At 54.2% G+C, this 22,906-nt stretch overlaps 1 protein-coding gene across 1 annotated transcript in view; it reads right to left on the bottom strand.

Moving 5' to 3' along the window:
- The window catches only part of PARP1 (poly(ADP-ribose) polymerase 1), a 37,902-nt gene extending 33,783 nt beyond the window's left edge, over positions 1-4,119 (bottom strand). The window contains exon 1 of the mRNA XM_027612213.2: positions 3,850-4,119. Within this exon, the coding sequence (XP_027468014.1) occupies positions 3,850-3,969 (120 nt within the window). The 5' untranslated portion in view covers positions 3,970-4,119. The remainder of the gene's footprint in view (positions 1-3,849) is intronic.
- Between the last annotated feature and the right edge of the window lie 18,787 nt (positions 4,120-22,906).

Genomic DNA, 22,906 nt, shown 5'->3' with positions numbered 1-22,906 from the left:
GAATGAACTTCTCCGAGGGTGAACTGCCCAGGGAGCTGACGACAGCAGCCCCCAGGGCCTGGAGCTGGAGGGTCAGCGTGCGCCCTGAAGTCCGGCCACAGGGGAAGGTGCTGCCCCTCTCACCATGCGCTTCCTCTGTCCTTTGATGCTTCACACTCGTGTTGCTCCTGACGCGACAGCATCAGGCTCCTCTTCTGAGGACACTGCCAGCTCTGGGCTCCCCGGCCCGGAGCACCGTCTGGCCTCAGCGGATGGTGACGGTGACCGGGCAGAGGGGGACTGGCACCCTTCACAAGCCATCACAGGTAACCCTCAACTGCCTCCGGGTAGGAACCAGCACCCCCATTTCACAGATGTCTGCGGCAAGTGACTCAGCCCTACTTGGACCTGACAGCAAGGTTCTTGTCCACTCACTATGCTGCTTGGCAGGAAGAGCTACTTAAAAATACATAAATGGTTCTGACCAAAGGAGAGGAGGCTCCAAATATCTGCTTTTATAGGAAATAAAGCTAAATGCCATGCAGAAGGAATAAACAGCATCAAACATAAACACCACACAGGAATTTTCGGATGGAGCTGTTGGACAAGGGACAGGTTCTGGAAAAGCAGCGATGACTTCTCACCCCCAGCCCCCGCTGGCTGTGAGTGGTCTCTTTCTCAGTGTAACATATGCACAGGGAAGGTTCACGCCAGGGTGCATCAAGGACTCCCGAGCATCAAGCAGCCCAGTGTACAGCACATCAGCTGTTCCCTTGGCCCAGAATGCCCTGCAGCCCTACTCAGCTCCCCAGAAGGCTCCTCCCAAGTCCCTGCCAGCTAAGAACAATCCGTTTGGGCGATGACTGGGTCAATGCCTGTGTCCTGCACTGGGCTGGAAGCTCCCCGAAGGGTGCGATGCCCGTCTTGCTAGCACCAGGCAACACCTGCTCACAGAAGGCATTCAGGGTGTGGACACCCCAAATCTGGAAACAAGAAAGCGGAAGGGAAGGATGGGGGGGAATTCCTGCCGGGGAAAAGATGCCCTCCAAACTGAACAAAAGATGGTCCTCCCCACCCCCAATAAATGGCATTCCCAAATGGACATGTGTTCTGGCTCCCAAACTTCCAACGAGGCAGGCGACACCTCTGGAAGCGTCCGCCATCTTGCTGTACGTCCGCAGTGGCTTGCACTTGGGCTCCTCCTGCCTTGGTGCCCCGTCGACCCTCCTCCACAGCGTTTGGGTCACACTCATGCACAGGAGGGCATGTGGCCCAGTGCCTGTGCCCCACACTAGACCCTGTGACTGGGGCATTGTTTCCTGAGTCTGGTGGGAACCTTGGTCTGGGTGCTGTGTCCCATCAGGGCAGCGTGGGGCGACTGAGAGGGGCAGCCCAAGGGTGTACTCACAGCACCAGCTTGGGGGACTGTAGGGGCTCCCAGTCACCCTTTAGAGTAAGGACCCCTGACCAAAGCCAGGCTTTACCCTAGAACTTGGGAGTGACAACGATGTGGAAGGGAGGGAACTGGAACAAGGTCACAAGACTATGCTTCCACTTGGCAACTCTAAGTGGCAGAATTCTGTGTGTTCAGCAAACACACTCCCAGCACCTACCAGGGACCTGGGTCCTCACTCAGCCAACTCTGTTTCCCTCTGCATCAAACCAGCCAGCGCACAGCCCACCTACCCAGGGAGCACGGAATGACAGTTAACAGCGTGCAACCCTGCTGTTTGCCCCACAACCGCCCAACACAGAAGAACGCAGGGCCCACCCCTCAAAAGGCTGCAAAGTTTGGCCCCTGGAGGCTGCCCCAGGGCACACCACCTAAAGTATCAGGTATCTGACACTCAGAACAATCCTCCCATACAAATGTAAAAGAAGGTATTTAAATCCAAACAGGAGAAGAATGGCTTCATTCTTTCTGGGCCTTCCAATCTGCCTACAAGACCAGACTTTACTGAATTACAACTCCACCCCTAAATAGTTACAGAAAACCACTTACTTCCCCCCCACCCAACTGGATTTATTGAGTGAATCGGTTTTAATAATTTCTTTCGCTACCAGGAATGCCAGACCAGCTCTCCTCTGTATTCGGCATACTGGCTGTACAAAGGTTTTCTGCCGTCCTTCCCAATAGCACAGGGTCCTCTCTGGCTGACTAGTGAAGCCCATGGATGTGCTCTTCTCGAATAAAATTTAAAAATGCATAATAGAATACATGGGCTCACAAAAGAAACTAATTAGACTGAAGTAATTACCAAAACATTTAAAAATTTGGTGGGATACAGTGAGCTTTAAAGCATGAAATAAAATTTAGCACCCACTCTAACAACTACAGTAATTTTGAATACTGATGAGCATAACGGATTTTGAGAAACCCCCACAAATGTAAAGCAGTACAAAAATATCTGTAATTACCACTGGTGACAAAAATCACAAGTACTGCTTCCGCTTTTCTGCCTTTATTCTGCTGCTTTACATTCATAATTGGAAGTAATGAATTTTACTTAAAAATTAGTTGACTACAGAAATGTAAATTTCTTCTCAACCCACCGACTGCCACCCCCCAGATTTTAGGTTAAGCGCCCCTGCACTGAGGGAGATTCTCCTTTTTATTATTTTAAAAATGTTAATTCCAGGATAGTTAACAGTGTTATAAGAAGGAGCGGCTGATCTTGTAGCCCATTCGTTCAGACTTAAGATCAGAGAGGCTTAGTGGTGGATCTGACTCTTCAGATGGCAGGCCTTGTCTGCTTCTCGAGCCTCAACTTCCTGCCACTTCTGTGCATAACGACCCCTAATCAAGCTCCCACCCCAGGCACTCCATCCCTGGTACAAAGGTATGTTCAGCAGTTATTGTCCCTTTAACCAAGCTGGTGGCTCCGGGGGTGGGCAGGGGGGCTCTCTTGGTGCTCCTAGTACCTAACACAGTGCCTGAGATGCTCGGTGTTCACGGAAGGGTAGGTAGATCAGTGCGGCAGGTACTGAGATAGCCCCGAGGATACCAGGACCACAGCCCCAGTCTCTAAGTGCACCTGGCACTTGGTACCCACTCTGCCCCATCAGGTAAGTACTGAAAACCCAGTGAGGACTATCTGGTCGTTCCTAAAACTCACTGCTGCCTCACTGCAGGGAAAGAAAATCAAGTTACCTAGATCACGAGCACTGAACTTAGTGAACAGAAGCTTCATGGTGGAGAAGAGTAGGGCAGGGAAGAACCAAGATTTAACAGGCAGACAGGGGCAGACTAGCAGCTGGAGGATGCAGGAAGCCCTCCGCCCTGGCAGGGGCCCTCAGACACACCGCCCAGCCCCACACCCCCATCTGGGAAGCCTCAAGAACCCGTCGGGGCATCCCCGGTGTGTCCAGAAGCCCCGACGAGCACCCCCCCGAGCCTCTCTTACTCAAACCAGACAGCTGTAAATGCATCGGGAAGAGAACCTGAAAAGTTGGGGGAAAATATTATTTCAAACCACGAATAAGGCTAAAAGTGAATGCACTGTACAGAAATGACACCGACTGGTATAGCTCTGCATAATGAAGAAAAAACCGAGAGTGAGCGGATGTTGAAGCCGTAAACGAAAATAAATTCAAAAAAACTCCTCACGCGCCAGTCGCCATCATCGATGTAGGACAAAAATCTTCCAGCACGAGGGAGGTCAGAACCAGGCCAGCCTCAGAGGCCCACGGTCGCCTCTCCCCACCGCCCCTCCCGCCCGGTTGACGGCGGGGAAGGAAGCAGAACCCCCCCCCCGCCCAGCGGCAGCGCTGGGGGCCGCACTTCTCGGCGGGCGGGCGGGTCCCGGCCTCGCGCGGGCTCCCGGGGGCGGCCCCTCCCCCCCCCACCGCGCACAAAGCGGCCGCGCGCACCTGCACCATGATGGCCATGCGCAGCGAGTCCTTGGGGATGCTCTCGCTGCATTTCTTGCAAGACGCGCGCCCGCTCTTGGCATACTCGACCCGGTAGAGCTTGTCCGAGGACTCCGCCATCGTCCCCTCGCGCCGCCGCCCGCTCCGAGCGCCCCGCCCTGGACACGCGCCGCCGCCGCCCGCTCCTCGTTCCCCGCAGGCGCCCGAGCGCCCCGAGCTGCCGCTGAGCACGCCGCGCGGCCCCGCCGCACTCCCGTCGACTGCTGACGCCGGGCCGCGGGCACGCCCCCCGCGCACGCGTCTTCGGGGCGAGGCCGCCGCGCACACACGTCCTCGGGGCGAGGCCGCAGCGCACACACGTCCTCGGGGCACGCCTCCCGCGCACGCGTCCTCGGGGCGGGACCGCCGCGCATACACGTCCTCGGGGCACGCCCTCCCGCGCACGCGTCCTCGGGGCACGCCTGCCGCGCGCGCCCTCTGTCGGCTGTGGGGGTGGCGTTTCCCCGGCGCCTGCGACTGCGCGAGCTCGGCGGGCGGTGGCAGCGGGCAGGGGCGGGGCGTGGAGGGCGCTCCGCCTCCTCGCCGCTGCGTCCGGGTGTGCTCCCGCTCGGAATTCCGCCCCGCCCCCCTTCTAAAGAAAGTGCCTGCTGTGCCTCGGGGCTGGTGCCGGCCGCCGGACCCTGCACAACCGGGGTGCACAGACGTCCCTGGGGCTCGGCCTGCAGGTGTCCCCGCAGGTGTTTCCCTGCACCTGACGCTTAGGCTCCTGGGCACTTAAATTGCGGAGGTTAGAAGACCTGCTGCTAAACAACTGTCTTTACAGAACTGGTTTCTGTTCTAAGCCTGTGCATTTTAGTGTACTCAGTTAAACCGCGGCAGGAGGCGAGGTGTCTGCTGGCTCAGTTCAGGGTCGGCTCTTGATTTCCCCGGGGTTGTGATCTTGGGCTCCGCGCTCCGCGGGGAGTCGGCTTGAGATGCTCTCTCCCTCTACCCCTCCCCCTGCTCGCTCTAAGATAAATACATACATCATAAATAAATAAACAAACAAAACCTTACAGTGGCCAGGGCGCCTGGCTGGCTGAGTCAGTAGAGCGACTCTGGATTTCAGGACCATGAGTTCAAGCCCCACCTTGGGCCCGCAGCCTACTTTAAAAAAATCACAAATATAAAACACTACATGGCGTGTGCTGTAGCTGAGTATTGAGCTGTGCTGGAGCAGACAGAAATCAGCAGGATCCATGAAACTCATGAAGCGTGTGCAGCATAAAGAAGAAAGCTAGTAACAAGAGAGGTGATGTTGAATAGGCAAGTAGGTTGTGAGACTCATGCAAGGATGTTAGGTGTGTTAGCGATGTTGAAGGTGAAGAGAATAAGTGGAGTATGTGATGGAAGAAATAAAATAATTTTACTTAGGGAGTAACCAAACCAAAAGACAGGATCGTTCGACCTCTGGGTTCACTCATCGGGGTGCTAACATCATGGTCCCATTCTGGCTCCCATATGCCCTGCCCAAGAATTGCAGATAAAACCCTTGTCTGTTCAACAGGCTAATTGGTGAGCTACGGCTGTGGCCGGGCATTCTTGCGCATGTCTCTGTGAGTGGGCTCCAGGTACTTGGAGTGGCCTTGAGCATCCTCGCTCTGGTATTTGTAACCCTACTGTTTGTCTGGCTGATGCAGTGGAGGGAGACAGAACATATGAACATGCAAACACAGCATAACCCCAGATTTAGATGGTGTGGCCTTCTGCCTAGCCTCTACCTGGTCCTGTGTGTGTCATCCACCCCATGTTGTATCTCTTTCTGCAGGAAGTTTGAATCAGGTTTTTCAAACTGATTCAATGAACCCTTGTAGTTCAAGCATCTTAATTTGGTCTGTGAGGCTTTTTCTCTTTTGTGACTTCGGGGATACCTTGCCTGATGTGTCCCTGGGAGCTACCGCTGCAGTAGAGGTCCACGGACTTCACTGGACCGGCAAAGGGGTCCTGCCACACACAAAGATTAGGAATTCCTTTCCCTAGAACCTGAAGGAGAGACAGTTTGATCCCACTGCCTACTCAGTATTTTTGCTTGGATGTCTTAAATGCTTCTCCAGTGATGTCTAAAACCTCCTCTAGTACTGCCCACTCAGGATGTGGTCCCCAGCTCTTCCGTTGCTTAGGCCAAACACCTTGGTGTCAACTGGACTCTTCTGTCCCACACCCAATCCAGCACCAAATCCTCACTTCTGATTCAAGTAGTTTTATTTTTGATGTTTGGCTACCCATGTGCCCACAGCCCTGTGACCCTACCACCTGCCACATCTCTCTACCTTCTCAACGGCAAAGGGGTGCCCACGGGACCCCTGAGCCCACACCCTGCTGTGTTGCAGGGGTACAGGGCGTGAGACACCAAGGCTCTGGATGAGCTCAAGGAGTTTACTGTGATTTTCCTCTGATAAAGGTAAACAAACAAAAACGATTACAATGACACACACATAAATAGAATGATGAGTGAGAATTTTTCTTCCTCTCTATCCCTCCCCATTCCCACATTCCAGAGGCCATCACTCGTCCCTGTGTATCGTTTGGGCTGTGTCCTGCAGGACTCTGCACGCGTGCGTGCACACACACACACAGAGTTCAAGACCTTATTATGGACACACTGTACCCTAATTTGTTTGGAAGGATGAAATGTTATCTATGTGTATTTTATTCATACAGTTTTCATATTTTCCACATGATGTACAAACACGTCCTTTTTGTGGAGTTTTCAGACCTGCTCTGTCAGATAGAGTGGCCACAAGAGCAGGCACTACTGAGCATGGCACAACGATGGGTTTGAACGGAGATGTGCTGTTGAGTATAAACGCACAGTGGATTTTGAAGACTTGGTAGGAAAAAAATGAAGGAAAAGATCTCATTAGTAATGGCTTTATATTGATTACATGATGAAGTGATAATATTTTGAGACTATTTGGTCAAAGAGAATATATGACAAAATTAATTTTATGTTTCTCTTTACTCTTTAAATATGGCTAATGAAAAATTTAAATTATGTTTGAATCTTGCATTATCTTTCCTTTGGGCAGAGATGCTTGAGAGGAAAACAAAAGTTTGCAGAGCAATAGAAGAAAGTTCTACCTCGTCCTCCACCCCCACGTCCCTCCCTGTGTTGTCACTTATTTTCATTGTTTTCAATGTGTATTTATTTGTTTTATTATTTTTTAAAGATTTTTTTTTTATTTTAGAGAGAGAGTGCACGTGCACGTGCACGTGCATGAGTAGGAAAGGGACAAAGGGAGAGGGAGAGAATCTCAAGCAGACTCCCCAGTGAGCGCGGAGTGGAGCCCAACGCAAGGCTCGATCCCACAACCCTGAGATCACAACCTGAGCTGAAACCAAGAGTCGGACACTTAACTAACTGAGCCACCCAGTGCCCCTCCAATGTTTATTTAAAGCTATACACCTTATCCTGGGTTCTGCTTTGGCCATATTTTTCTTATTTGAGGTTTCTATTCTACTTTGTTTTTGAAAAAAGTTGTTCTATTTCCATAAATACTTTAAATGCAAAATAAATTGCTTGTAATTATACGAGTGATACGTGACTATCTTTCACTTACTAAAATAGAGACCGTGAACTCTCATTTTTCCTCTCCAGCCCTGATCCCTCTCCAATGTGCACTAGTTTGGATATTGACATTGCCACCTACCCAACTGAGGACAGAAATAGAAATGCTAACCTCTGAATAACAGGAATCCCAGAAAGATAATCATGTTCATAACAACCTGCATAGATAGAGAGAAGATCATGCAGAGGAACAAGAATCCATTTGCCATCAGATTTTCCCAACGGCAGACTCGTGTAGTATTGATCAGAGAGATAACTGAGAGGGAGATGTACTTTTATAGGGGAAGAAGAAGACCCGAGAATCACTAGCAAATCAGCACATTCAGGTGAAACCGTAGAGGGCGGTCAGACCTTAAAGGGAGAAAGAAGGAAAACAGGGAGAAAACCCGCAAGGCTTCAGAATGCATGACCCCAAACAAAGGAGCCAAGACCACAGTGGGAGAGAGTTAAGGCGTCAGTGGAAACCACATACACTGGGCGCCCGGGTGGCTCAGTCATTAAGCGTCTGGCTTCGGCTCAGGTCAGGATCCCAGGGTCCGCATCAGCTCCCTGCTTGGAGGGGAGGCTTCTCTTCCCTCTGCCTGCCACTCCCCCTGCTTGTACTCTTTAACTCTCTCTGACAAATGAATGAATAAAATCTTAAGAGAAAGAAAGAAAGAAAGAAAGAAAGAAAGAAAGAAAGAAAGAAAGAAAGAAAGAAAGAAAGAAAGAAAGAAAGAAAGAAAGAAGGAAGGAAAAAGAGAGAGAGAGAAAGAGAAAGAGAGAGAGAGAGAGAGAGAGAAAGAAAAAGAAAAAGAAAGAAAAGAAAAAAGCAAGAAACCACACACGCCCCAGCCTCTGCTGGCCTGGCAAGGGAGCCCCTCCACTAGCAATCCTGCGGTACTTAGAAAACGCACATGCTAACGAGGCGAGCCCGGGTCTGAGGGACTTTAGGTAATATATACTCATACTGTACCTCCCCCCCATAATTTCCTGGGCTTTTTAAAAAATTTAGATTGTTTCCTATTTTTTTGTTCTTAAAAACTAATGCTGATTCACCCTTGAACATTTGTCTCTGAATAGCTGTGCTATTGTTTCTACGTGGCAGGTTCCTAGAAATGGACGGCCAATGAGGTGCGTGCATTTAAAACTTTTATAGAATCTGGCAAATTGCTCTTTGAAGACATGGTGCCGGTTTATACTCCCCCCAGCAGCACTGAGACTATCGATATTCACTTTGGTCAGAGTGCAGGACATGTACAACCCTTTACATTTTTATTTTTATTTTATTTTATTTTTTAAAGATTTATTTATTTTAGAGAGACAGCATGAGCCAGGAGGGCTAGAGGGAGAGGGAGAGAGTCTCGAAGAGATTCCCTGGTAAGTGCAAGGCCAGACACTGGGCTCCATCTCGCGACCCTCAGGTCATGACCTGAGCTAAAACCAAGAGTCAGATGCTTAACCTAACTGTGCCACCCAGGCGCCCCTCGTATTGTCCGTTTTTTTTTTTTTTTAAGATTTTATTTATTTATTTGAGAGAGGGAATGAGAGATAGAGAGCATGAGAGGGAAGAGGGTCAGAGGGAGAAGCAGACTCCCTGCTGAGCAGGGAGCCCGATGTGGGACTCGATCCCGGGACTCCAGGATCATGACCTGAGCCGAAGGCAGTCGCTTAACCAACTGAGCCACCCAGGCGCCTGTATTGTCCGTTTTTAACATTATTTTTAAAATACAGCCTGGGGGCATTGGGTCATGTCCTCATCCTGCGAGTGGCCGTCCCTGACGGATACAAAGAGCTGACTCTTTACGGGGTGGGTGGCCATTCGCCCTGGTTTACCTGGACCGTCCAATTCACACCTGCCGTCGGCTTAGCGTGTCTCCAGGAGGAAAGTGGCCTGGCTTGGAGGATCCGTCCTATGGTCATGCCATGTATGGGACAGTTGTGGTTGGGCAGAGGAGTGGGGTTTCATAGGTTAGAGGCCTTTGGAGTCCTCTTGAATAAGCTGTTCATTACTGATGAGGCAGCTGAGGCCCAGGACATGAGATGAGCTGCTCCCAGCCGGGCACTTGGCAGCAGAGCTGGCCCGGGAAGCCGGGGGACCCTCCGCGTGGCATCACCCTAGCCTTCCCTTCCCCTCCCCCTGGTCTACCAGCAAGCGACTGCTTCAAAGTCATCTGTGCCCCGTTGATCTTCCCGGGGGTTCAAGAGCATCCTTGCTTTTAAAACCTGGCTATGTTTTCTGGGAAGCCTCTCTAGAGCTTGGGGACCTCCTTCCTGTGCCTGGAAATAAGTTGTCCCACTGTCCACTAGATGGTGACCCACACTCACACACATCCTCTGCTCCCGCAGAAACAGAGCCCACAGGATCTAGTCCTTCCCAGTGGTGTCTTGTCTCGTTTGCTGGCCTCACACGCTCTAGAAGGGGTTTGGGAACTGGCAGGAGGGCAGTCCCTCCGGTGGCCGGGTTGCAAGACGGGAGACGGAGAAGTTCGGGGGCTGTCCTGGTAGGAGGGGAGGGTGGCCTGAGCCAGGGCTGTGGGCACTGGGGACAGAGAGCGGTGGACAGGTGGAGGAAAGACAGGCCCCCACGGCTGAGAGGACGTGCCATGGTCTGAGCTCACTAGTTCCCTTTACAAGTTGTAAGCTCCTGGGGGGCAGAGCTGCTGGCTTCTCCGGGGGGTATGCCTCGTGCTGCACAGAGTGCATATTCCGTGTAGGCTTTTTGGGTAATGGGAAATAAAACAGCCAACATTTATTGAGTGCTTACGTGAGCCCTTCTAAGCACTTGACATGTATTAATTTCCTGTATTTCCCCTGAAATGCACATCTTGGGTGCCTGCCCAGATCAAAATCTCTGGGACAGATGGGCCTGAGTCGGTGTGTGTTAAAAACCTTCTAGAGCCCCTGCCCGGCTGGGAGAAGCCTCGGAGGCTCGTCCTGGGAGGGGACGTGGGCCGCCGGCTGGCAGAGCTGCCGTTCAGGGTCTCCCAGGGGGCCATGGGCTACGTTTCTCTCTTCCACTCTGAGCTGCTCATCACTTGAGCACTTCTTTCGGCTTTCTCCCTCCCTTCTGTCCAGGACACCTCCAGGCCCTCTCACTCTCTCTCCCTGTCCCTTGTCCTTCCTGTGAATTGTGCACAGTACGTGTCTCTCCCCACCAGGGCCTGGAGCACCCCTGAGTCTGGACAGCAGCCGGTGCGGGGGGCCTGGGCCCACAGAGGCCGAAGCATGCGGCCGTGGGAAACGCTCTAGCTTTCTGCTCTGTCCGCAGCAACAATGAGAACCCTAAGCCAACAACCGTTCACCGGGTACCTGATGTACACCAGGCACTGTGCCAGTTACCAGGGTGAGGAAGACCCCTCCTGGCACTTCACTGCCTCACCTCGGCCCCCAGATGCGGCCCGGCTGGCTGGCAGAGACAGATGCAGTGTGCGGTGCTCACCGGCGGACGTGGGTGGTGTTCACAGAGGCCGTGAGAGTCTCAGAAAGCATCCAAGGAACCCTGCTGCCCCTTAAAACTTGGCTCAGAGTCTCCCAGGAAGCCTCAAGCCCCCCTGGGCAGAGCCTGGGCTGATTTAAAAGCCCAGGGCCCCTGTGGCTTACTGTTCTGCGGGAAGAGCCCTGATGCCCAGGGTCCCTCTGCTCCGGGAGCAGCTTCGGGCTGGGGCCACGGCTTGTCTTCCCGCTGCGGAAACCAGGCCTGGTGCACGGTGGGTGCTACGTATTTGCTTGTTGAATGAATCAGAGGAGTCTTTGTAAACATTGAGGATTTAGAGGGTGAGGATGGTGGGGGTGCAGGGAGGGGGAGTCTCATTAGGAAGAGAGGAAGCAAAGGGAAGAGGCCTTCCCTCCTCCCCTCTCCCATTACTCTCCGGGGCATCTGAGCAGCAGGGAACCCCTCTGTCTCCAGAAACACTGAGCTTTGCAGGGCCACCTCCTCTTTTAGGGCTGGGGACACTTCCGCAGGCCCTACACCTTGTCCTCTGGTTCTCTGGACATTTGCACAGCCTTACAGGGGAGGCGTGTGGCGGGCCTGACACCCCTTTGCCCAGGGCCCCACCCCTAGCAGTCACAGCTGAGCCTGTTGCTCTCTCCTCTGGGTGAATTTCGGAATCACCAGGGAAGCTTTTCAAACATACTGATGCTTTATTTAATCGGCCTGCAGTGGGGCTGGGGGACATCACGGGTGATCCTGGCAATCGGCCAGACTGAGAAGTCCCGAGCTGGCCCTGAGTGCGGGGGAGGTGGCCCTCCCTCCCGCAGTCCTGCCCCCCGCCCCCCTGCTTCCCTGCAGCACATCCCAGAGCCCTCTAGGTGCTGGGTTATACCTCCCAGCAGACTGCTGCGCTGACGTCTCCTGCCAAATAAATGAAAGTGTTCAATCATTCAGCCAAGAGCTGCATGGAGAGACGGACCCTCAGCCCCTGGAAAGAAAGACTGTGTGTGGGGTGGGACGGGGCAAGTGAGCACGGCAGGGGGCAGAGAGACAGAGGGAGAGAGCAGGTGCCTGGGCTGGCAGCACAGCGACTGAGGAAGGCCCCTCCCTCGCTAGAGCCCCCTCTTCGGAAGGCTGGGCCAGCAGAAGCGCCAGGGGAGTGGAGGCCACAGGCGGGCGGTCCCAGACGGTGGGCAGGCCTCTCAGTGCGGAAGTGTTTGCAGCCCCCCAAGAGTGGGGCGTTTGAATGCCACTTCCCGTGGTGGCTCTTCAGGGCCGGCGCCAGAAACTTCCTTCCTGAGGACCGAGGATCTGACCTCCCTGTCCTGAGAGCACAGGCTACGGGGACTCTGACAGGCAGGGGCCCCTGGGGACTCTCATCACTCTTTCATTCATGCTCTGCTGAGTGACACCCCCAACAGCGGCCCTGGCTTTGGGCAGAGGACAGGGGTGTGATGGGGGAGGGCTTGGCTTCTCAGCGGGGGGCCCGAGCTGCGCCCCGTTAGGGCTCCACGCTGCTGTGTGGGCCCTTGTGGAGTCTGAGGCTCGGGGCAGAGGTGTGGAGGGGTCCCTGTGGGGTACAGGGACCGCAGGAGGGGGGCGGTGACATGTGTGCTCTCCCCGGGACCTGTCTTTATTTACATATTAATTTATTATTATTATCATTTTTTTTCTTAAAGATTTTTTTATTTATTTGAGAGAGAGAGAGAGAGAAACAGTATGAGAGGGGAGAAGGTCAGAGGGAGAAGCAGGCCCCCGCTGAGCCGGGAGCCCGATGCCGGACTCGATCCCAGGACTCCGGGATCATGACCTGAGCCGAAGGCAGTCGCTTAACCAACTGAGCCACCCAGGCGCCCTATTATTATCATTTTTAATGATTTTATTTGACAGAGAGAGCGCGCGCGGGGCGGGGGGGGGGGAGGAGAGGGAGAGGGAGAAGCTGGCTCCCCGAGGAGCAGGGAGCCCGATGTGGGGCTGGATCCCAGGACCCTGGGATCATGGCCTGAGCTGAAGGCAGACGCTTAATTAACCGACTGAGCCCCCCAGCGCCCCTGTTCAGAGGTTTAGATGCCAAAGCTTGGCTTGGCTAATTGTTACACTGAGTCACAACTCCGATTGAACCACATTTAAGAAGCTTTTGTTTTTTTACGTAAGTGAAAGTGAAAAATATCAATCCACAGATGAAGAAGCGGGCTGTTCACGTCCTCTGTACCGCACATCCTGGAACTGCACCGGGATGTGGCTGCTGGAGGGGGCCGTCAAGGTCGCTCCCTGTTTGGGGCCCTGGACCCCCTGGGGCAGGGCCGGTGCTGTGTCCCTGGAATGGGCTGGCAGGGCACAGTGTCTGTCAGGAGAGAGAGCAGAGCTGCAGGAACACAGCGTGGGGTGAGGCCCGGAGGCCCTGGGGCTGGGCAGAGCCTATCCCTCACCCAGAGGCTGTCATCAATTTTCAATTAGCCAGAGGCTGAGCTGGCAGCTGCCGGCTCCAGACTCCAGCACTGTAATGAAGACACTGTCCCCTCTGGAGACGGCGCGGAACGGGCATGCAAGTCAGATTAGGTTATCCCTGTCGAGGGACAGCCAGGCTTTCGCTTTGGAGCTGTTGGCTTACCTCTGGCAGGGCTGGGCATTTCTCTGGACTCGGAGGGTGAACTCTGCCCATCATTTTCCTCTGGGCCGGGGTGCTGGGGTCCGAGATTTTTGCCCAGGAGGTGAGCCTCATGGCTATGGGTCTTCCTTCTGGAGGGGCCCAGAGCTGTGGGGGTTTCTGTCATCTTGGGCTTGCAGCAGGGGGGATCGTAGGGGTTGCAGAGCCCAGGAGGGCTCTGGGTTGGGGTGGAGGCTGCGTCCACCGTGGACGTGGATGGGAATGGCCAGACCTCCAGAGTGATGGAGGTAGCCCAGACTCCGGGATGGGAAGTCTGCCTGAAGGCAGAACCAAGCAGGAATGGGAAAGAGGGACCGGAAGCCCCTTGTCTCTGGTCAGAAGGCGGGATGGTGGTGACCTGAGCCAGCGCAGTTGCTGGGGAGTCGGCGAGGAGCAGCCCATACTCCCTTCTTCTGAGGCAAAGCCCCAGGGGAACATCAGCTTTCCTGATTGCTTTGCCCTCGTCTATCAGAACCAAGCAGGTTTTCATAAAACTCAAGGAGACAGCTGCTGAGAAGAATTAAGTTAATGGCCAATCCAATGGTTCTCTGGGGAGCCTCCAGGCCTGTTCTTGCTGCCTCCCTCCCCTCCGGCCGCTCAGAGGGGTCTCCTGGCCCTCCAGGGTCGTCAGGCGCCGGGGAGCAGGGCCAGCCCTGTGCCTTTTGCCTGGATCCACCAGGGGTGCTGACATGCTGGGCACCTGTCGGAGGCAGCGGGCATGGGCTCGACGTGACCCTCGGCACCCGGGTCACCCCCATGGCCAGCACAGACCCTCCCCCTTGCCGAGTGTGTCCAGTACTGGACCAGGAGACTCGGGAAGAAGGCAGAAGGGAATAACGCCTCTCTGGCTTCTCTGCTGCGGGCGGGCAAGGGCTCAACTCCCCCCGGCCCGGCTTCCCGACCCCCAGAGAGTTATGGCTCCTGACTTCGGTGAAAAAGAAGGAAGCCAACATCTATGGAACACACCTTTTCCCTCACGTGTCATGGGATATTTACAGTGTGGGAGGCACTCAGCGTGCGGGGCGTCGACGCACGAATGTGTGACTCTTTGGGGTGGATACTGCATTCTCTGCAGTTTACAGGTAAGGCCTGGGGGTTTCAGGAGGCCGAACAACGTGCTGGAGTTCTAACAGCAGTGACGAGATTTGAGTGCCCGTCGGGACCCCACCTCTGCCTTCCACCGTCCCGCGAGTCCGAAGTCATGGTCCACAGCCACCTGCCACGGCCACTTGCCAGGACACGGGAGTTGCTGGGGGACCGTCTCCTGGTGTCCAAGGGGAATGGGGGCTGGGGGCCCCATGGGAGATTTGCCATGTGGATTTTCTCTAGTTTTGCTCTGCGTGGACCAGGGAGGGAGAGAGGGCGAAAAAGCTGTATTCACTAAATTCTCTAATTCAACAGAATCCATTAGGATACTTCCAATTGCTCGAAACAAAACCTCCACTCAAAATGACCCAGACAATGTGATTATTTCCTGTAACAGGAAAGTCCGCAGCTAACCAGGCCCGGGGCCAGCGAATCCCAGGGCTCTTGGCGAGACACGCAGATGGGGCCACTGGGACCGCATCAGACCCTTCATCTGGGCGGGAATGGGGATCGAGGAGTCAGCTGTGCTGTCCAGTCATTAGGCCACACAGGCACCCCTGAGTTAGGACCTCCCTGGAAACATTCTAGAACATGCTATGCTTCCTGCACTGCCATGGACCACTGCCCAGCGTGGGCAGCTTGAGGGGTCCAGCATGTCAGCCACATCACTGGTGGCAGCCCGGGCGGTGGACTCAAGGGTTTGTGGGGGCGAGGGTGGGCGCGTGGCTCCAGCTGCAGCACGGCGAGCTCCCCCACGATGCTGGGTCGTCGGCCAGTCGGCCGGTCCTGCTGACAGCAGGAGAGGGAGGAGCGTCTGGCACGGCATAGCCAGGACTTGCTCACTGGCATGGCCGACACATCCCTGGGGAGCTGCGGAAGGCGCGGGTCTCCACAGGCAGCTGGTGTCTGAGCAGAGCGGATGGGATGAGGCGAGCTGGCAGAGCTTGGCTCTTCTTGCCAAGGTGATCCACTGGCCCCTGACACAGGGCGCGGATGTGATGCCTGGGAGGGGGGCTAAGAGAGCCCAGCACGCCCCTCTCTCTCCCAGCGCTGGCCCCTCCCCGAGGGAGTGCTTTTCACAGCCTGGACACACAGCCAGGAGAGGGCTTGACCAAACCCTCTCTCTGCGTGTGCCAGTGGTCCCGTGGTGTTAACACTGGCTGGGGGCGCCTGGGGGGCTCCGTCGTCCGTGAAGCGTCTGCCTTGGGCTCAGCTCTGTTCACAATCCCCGAGTCCCAGGATCAAGCCCCGAGCTGGGCTCCCTGCTCAGTGGGGAGTCTGTTTCTCCCTCTGCCCCTCACCCTGATTGTGCTCTCTCTCTCTCTCTTTCTCTCTGTCAAATAAATAAATAAAATTTTTAAAACAAAACAAAACAAAACAAAACAAAAAAACACTGGCTGTTCCTGGGTAGTGCCACGAGACCGGGGAGTTTTCCCGCCCCTCCCCTCCCTTCCCTTCCCCCTCCCCTCCCCTCCCCATATGCTTTTGTTTTTTTTTTAGTAATTACTAAGAAGTAGAATTTCCGAGTAATACAAAACATGTATGTTTAAGTTGATAAGAAACTAGTCAACTGCTTTCCAAATTAGTTGTGCTGTGTTACACTCCCAAGGAGAATTCCAGTAGCTTCCTTTCTCATCGACACTTTGTGCGGTCTTTAAAATTGTAGCCATTCTAGTGGGTGGAGTGGTATCTAATCAGTCAGTCTGCATTTGGGTGCCTGTGTGGCTCAGTTGGTTAAGCGACTGCCTTCGGCTCAGGTCATGATCCAGGGGTCCCTGGATCGAGTCCCACATCAGGCTCCCTGCTCAGCAGAGAGTCTGCTTCTCCCTCTGACCTTCCCCCCTCTCGTGCTCTCGCTCTCTCATTCTCTCTGTCTCAAATCAAAAAAAAAAAAAAAAAAAAATCTTCCCTGATGATTAAGGATGTCAAGCATCCTTCCATGTGCATATTGGCCGTTTGTAGCCTTTTCTGAAATGTCTTTTCAAAGCCCTGTCCCATTTTTTTTCTGCCCCATTTTTATGGACTTGTCTTGAGGCTGAGTTATGAGAGTTCTTTATATATTTCTCAGTGAGGATGTATTTTGTGTTTTCTTTGTTATTGCAAGAGGTGGAGCGGCTCTTCGTCTGCTTAAGGGCCAATGGTATTTCCTTTTCTGCAAACATTACAATCCTTAGCCCACCCTTCTACTGAGTTGTCTTTGTTTTGCTGTTTTCCAGGAGGTCTGTATACATTAGGCAGATTAACCCCTTGTCTGAGGTAAGAATGTAATTACTTCCCCGAGTTTGCGGTCTGCCTTTGCCTAAGTCTGTGGTGTTCTTGTTTTCTATGTATTTGATTACATAGCTGATCTTTGCTTCTACGGCTCTAGGATGTTGAGTCCTAGTGAGAGAGGGCCTCTCTCACCCCAAGATTACAAAGGAAGTCCATCAGGCTTTCTCCTCCCGTGTCTTAGCCAGGCTGCCTACAGGAGGCAAAGCTAAATGTTGCTTTATGGGAAGACGCAGGCCCCCGGGCAGTAGGAGAGGGTGTGAGAGGAAGCAAGGCAGGAAGGCACAGGCATCCGGGGCGCTGGGGGGCTCAGTTAAGTGTCCGACTCTTGATTTCGGCTCAGGTCATGATCTCAGGGGGCGTGAGATCGAGCCTCAAGTTGGGCTTTGTGCTCAGCGGGGAGTCTAACGGAGATTCTCTCTCTCCCTCTCCCCCTCCCCCCACTAAAATTAATAAAAATAAATCTTAAAACAAAGAAGTTAGCATGTTGTCCAGTAGGCCACAGTCCCACAAGAGATAGAGCAGGTTGCCTCCCAACGGGGGCTTTCGCCACCATGAGCAGAGAAGACCCTGGGGGAGGGGAGAGGGAGAGGCCTAATCCACTGGCTCCTTCTTGTCTGTCCTGTCTCATTGGGCCGGGGCCCGGGAGGTGCCTGAACCGGGCCCAGAACGTGTCCTCTTCTGGGTCCTTCTGCTCCCTTCCACCTCCTTCGATTTAAACTCTTACGTAGTTAGTCTATTTGCAATGTCTCCTGGCCTATGCTGTTGTGCAGGCGTGAGGCCTGAGTGTGTTTTGCAGACGGCCACTGAGTTTTTCCAGTTCCCTTCAGCCAGTGGTTCATCTTCTCTCCCGTCCATTTCAGGGTCTCTCCTGTCGTCCCATATTTGACAGCCCAGTGCAAAATGTCTGTTCCATCCCTCAGTCTGGTTAAGTTGTTGTAATTACTGAAGTTCTCCCATATGTGTCAATATCAGGTATGTTTCCATAGCTAGTGCCCCTCAGCGCCCTCTTTTTCAGCATCTTCCTAGTCAGCCTGGTTAATATGTTCTTTTTCTTTTCTTTCTTTTTTAAGCAGGCCCCACGCCCAGCGTGGAGCCCAACGCAGGGCTTTATCTCACGACCCTGAGATCATGACCTGAGCCGAAATCAAGAGTCGGATGCTCAATGGACTGAGCCACCCCAGGTGCCCCTTGACAGCTTTTTAGGGTAATGTAACTCTCGCTTTCCCCTTCCCCTCCCTCCTGCTACCCCAGACAGAGCAGTGGACCCCCAGCCCAGGCCTGGAGGCCCCCCACCCCACAGGCTTTCTGAATCAGCCATGTGGTGAGCTGCTTGTGGGCTGGAGTGACAGACTGACCCCAAAGGCCACGCTGTCCCATGGAAAGCTCTCCAACCTCTCCCTACATGAGTCTTATTATCTCACCTTTCCTCCTGGGTTTGTGTAGCTGGGACGGGGGGGGTGGGGGGGCGAGACGACCTGCCTCCGGGGTCCCAGACAGACCAGGGCCGGCCACTCCCTGCCCACAAAACCAAAGGCAGAGAGTCGAGTGATGGTGAAACAGGAAAGGAGTCTAGTTCAGGGAGGCCGACACTGGGAAGACAGCCGACTAGCGTCTGAAAAGTGGTCTCCAAAGTGCTGAAAATACTTCTAGGTTTACGTATGGAAAATGTGGGACAAAGGTCGGTGGGTCCTTGCAGGTGGGCAGTGAAGGTCAGGTCCCTCACTATCTTGAGGTCAGTCAGGAGGCCCAGGGCACCTCCTATTGCTTGAAGGGGTAGTTTCAGTTCCCATCGGGGAAGCTTTGCCCGAGGTGCGTTTGCCTGAGTTAAGAGACAAGCAGGAGAGGAGACCATAATCAGTTAGAAAGTACAGGCCAAGGTCAAAATGGAGGCGGCGGACGTCCTCTTTCGTTGAGAGAGGCTTTGTGAATGGGAGGAAATGAAGGTTATGAGCTAATTAGGGATTTGGTCGCCAGGGTCCTTGTTTTATATGCATTGGTTCAGAGTCTAATGAAATAGCTCTGTGAAACGAGAGGAGCTTATTAGGCTCTGCCCCAGGATACCAAACAAACACACCTGTCTCCCCAAATATTCCTCAAATGAGGGAATGTTTCAGCTAGGTTGCCTAGGGCTGCAAGTAATGAAAAACACAGCTCCACTCGCTTGAACAATGAAGACAGCTCCCGTCCTGTGTGCTCATGTCCCGACGGGGTGGGGGGGTGGGGGTGGTGGTGGTGGTGGTGGTGGTGGTGGTGGTGGTGATGGGTGATGTCCGGGTGGACACCACGCCCAGAGCCTCTGGCCCTGTTTCCCTCTCACTCGGCCCTCCCCTGGGCTGCCTTCAAGTTCAGGCTGGTGCAAGATGGGAGCCCCAATCCAGCCTTATGGTCAAACAGGAGAACATTCCACAGGAAGAAAGTAAGGCTAACCTCCCAGAAGCTCTCTACCTCATTGGCTTAAATTAGGTCACAGTCCCTTTCTGGAACCAACCACTTGGCGGGAGACCGGAATACCCTGAGATCAATCAGATCTACTCCTAATGCCGGTGGTAGTGTGTCCCCCTTGGAAGCATGTGGGTGGCATGGGGTCAGCACGACACCTGAGCTACACTGGCGTTCTGTTGGGTGGGGGAGATGAGTGTGGGGTAGGCAATCAGCAATGCCCACCAGAGAGGGGTTCGGGCCCTTCTTATTCTTGGTTTCCCTCTTCCAAGTCGTGTGGAAGCTGGCCTTGGATGATGACAAAGCCGGATGCACGGGGAAGGAGGCACAGAAGGGAGCCTTTACATGACTCTGTCTGTTGGAGCCGTGCTGTGACTGGCTGAGCACCGCACAAGCATGGTCGTCTGGTTCTTCCAGCTTGAAGGAAGCCCCGTGACCATCCCACGCCATGCATTTCGCTTCATATTTACCCGATGGCTTTCTTAAGTCAAGTCTCAAGTAGATTTTCTTACGAAGAAGACAACGCTCAGCGTGGACAATGTAAGATTCTACCTTCCTTGTCAGTTAAATCTTAAATGCCATATTTCTCATTCTAAATTAATTAATAGTCCTTCTGGTTCCTCAAATCATTCCTTTGGAATTTTGGTGAAATCCATTGGCCAAGGCCCTATGAGCCCTGGAAAAGTGGGGACATCTGGACCTCCAGACCTGAATGACTAAATTGCACGTTAAATACCTGGGTAAGTGCTGGGGCGCCTGGGGGGCTCAGTCGGCCCAGTGTCCGACTCTTGATTTCGGCTCAGGTCGTGATCTCGGGGTCGTGGGATTGAGCCCCATGTCAGGCTCTGTGCTCACCATGGAGTCTGCCTGCCCCTCTCCTTCTGCTACCCACTCCCAACCCCCCTCTCTCTATCTCTAGGATAAGTAAATAAAATCTTAAAAATAAAAATAAAACACCTAGGTAAGTGTAAATGTGGACTATTACCCTGATCGAGCTTGTGAACTGTCGGTGTTGGGTTCTGGGTGATCATAACAGAGTGACCACAAGCTGGGTGGACCCATCCTAACAGGGATTTCCTGCTCTCAAGCTGACTACACAGACCTGGGTGGCCAAGCGGGCAACCGAGAAGTTAACAGGTAGTAACAGTGTCAGGGAAGCATTTGGACATCTTCTAGGTACACGTTTCAAAAGAGTGGGGCTGGAGCTGCCATGACTCTTTAATCCCGCAGGGGTCAATTCAGCTTCCTTATGAGGGCAACTGCGGGGGCACAAAAGGCTTTGATGTTGTGCATCACTTCAATCAGAAAGTCAACGAGCTCTTAGTAACCACGGCCTGTGTGAGCAAGGTGAGGAGACGGGAGCGCCACAGCACGGATACACAGTGATCAGAACTCGGTTTGCCACTGGGGTGCCTGGGGGGCTCAGATGGTTAAGCGTCTGCCTTCGGCTCAGGTCATGATCCCAGGGTCCTGGGATCGAGCCCCGCATCGGGTTTCCTGCTCCACAGGAAGCCTGCTTCTCCCTCTCCCTCTCCCACTCTCCCTGCTTGTGTTCCCCCTCTTGCTGTGTCTCTCTCTGTCAAATAAATAAAATCTTAAAAAAAGAACTCGGTTTACCAGAAAAACCAAGCTGCCTTGTGAGAAGAAATTTCATTTGCGTGCATAACAGGGTTGCTGTGGCTTTCGGTGCGGCTGGATCCAGGCGCTCAGCTGAGGTGCTCAGGGTCTCCCTTTCCATCGGCCTGGCTCACCCTGCTCGTGTCATTTGCGCTGTGGCTGCCGGCTGCCTTGCTTGGCAGGTCCCCATGAAGGCGGATCTCTCCCAGTGTTTATAAATTAATCTCAGGGAAACCTAGTTAGGGCCTGTGTCCCTTTCTCCACCCTGTCGCTGTGGCCGGGCAACAAGGAACACTGCCTGGTCCATTCCGGGCCAACGATGCCCATGGGGCTCTGGTGGAGGACGTGCTTTGCCAATACTGTCCAAAGCGGCTTGGTGCCCCTGTGCAGCAGTTTGCAGGGGGTGCCAGGCTGGGGATGCGGGAAGCCAAGCGGATGAGATCCAGCTCTCCAGATAGATGTTTACAAGCTCTGTTTTGGGCTGGGGGGAGACCTGACTAGGGTCTGCTTTCATTCCCCTGCTCACTCGCTTGCTCGCTCGCTCGCTGAGGGGCTTGTTGGGAAGAGCAGCTTAAGAAGAACTAAGAGGGGTGCCAGGGTGGCTCAGTCGGTGAAGCGTCTGCCTTTGGCTCAGGTCACGAACCCAGGGTCCTGGGATGGAGCCCCGGGCCCGGCTCCCTGCTCAGCGGGGAGCCTGCTTCTCCCTCTGCCTCTGCTCCTCCCCCCTCTCGTGCGCGCGCTCTCTCTCTCTCTCCCTCTTGCTCTCTATCTCTGGGGAGCATCTTCCTCCGGGACCCAGTCCCCAGGCTGGCCTCTGCACCTGCTGCGGGGCGGGGAGAATCTCGGTTTTACAAGGTGACTAAGACCAGACTTCACAGAAGTGTGTTTTAAATAAAAAGAGTTAGTTTAGACGACTTTATACTGGATACTTTTTGTTATATTGAACCAGTCCTGTGACAAATATAAGTGATTTGACAAGACTGCCTCCATTGGTCCCACTAGAGACGTCAAAGCTGGTGACTAAGGAGGGTTCCTGTGGGTTGACCTGCACCAGCCCCACCCCCACCTCAGCTGGGCTGCACCTGATTCCCATGCTGGCAACGTCTGTGACCAGCACTCCCAGGAGAGAACAAAGGCCCACTCAGGGGGGTCCGGGAGTTCATCCCTGGCATTGTGGGTGCCCACGCCCCCTCTCAGGAGGCTCCCTTCCCAGGAGGCACAAAGATCAGGGTCTCTCCCCCAGGTCTTGCTGGGGGCCGAGGGCAAAGCGCCCGCACAACTGCTAACTCCAGACGTTTCTCTTTCTCTTTGAAGGTGCTCAGCTGGGTTGGTGGCATCTAGGAGACCTGTTCCATTTGTCCTCCAGGCAACCTTAGAGGAGGGTGGAGGGGCTGTTGTGGCAGAGTGGAGGCACCCAGGGGGGGGACTGGGCCGTGCCCCGCCATCAGTGTGCCCTACTGCCCAACCCCAGGGAGGGAGGAAGCCCATCTGCAGCAGGATCTGGGCCCCCGAGGGCAGCTTTGGAAAAGCAGAAAGCAGCCTCCCGGCCTCAGCCCTGCCCTGCTCTGGGCCCAGGGCCCGGGCGGTGTCTGCTGAGCCCATCAGCAGTGCTTGGAGGCACTGGACCCCGTGAGCTCGCACCTGCTTACGAGGGCGGGCCGACCGCCCAGCGAGGGAGGTGTGCACCTGTCGGCTCTGCAGATCTCTTCTGCTTCCAGCACCATCGGGCTTCAAGGAGAGGAGAACACACTTCAGGACTTGTGGGTTGTCAGTTTTGAGTTCTGCCTTGTTCGCTTTCAGGCCTGCAGAGCGTTTTACCTTCATGAAAGCAACACTCACCACGACGCCCGCAGCTAGCCTGTGCGAGGCGCCTTTTCTTTTGAGCAGCCTCAAGTCGATCACGTCCTGTAAACAGTCCTGGTCATCCTTTCTGAAGCCTGTCCGGGGGCCCGGGGACCCTGGGGGTGGGGCCAGG

This window comes from Zalophus californianus, chromosome 10 (genome assembly GCF_009762305.2).
Source record: "Zalophus californianus isolate mZalCal1 chromosome 10, mZalCal1.pri.v2, whole genome shotgun sequence".
Classification (NCBI taxonomy): domain Eukaryota; kingdom Metazoa; phylum Chordata; class Mammalia; order Carnivora; family Otariidae; genus Zalophus; species Zalophus californianus.
This window is presented reverse-complemented; position numbering and strand designations above follow the sequence as displayed.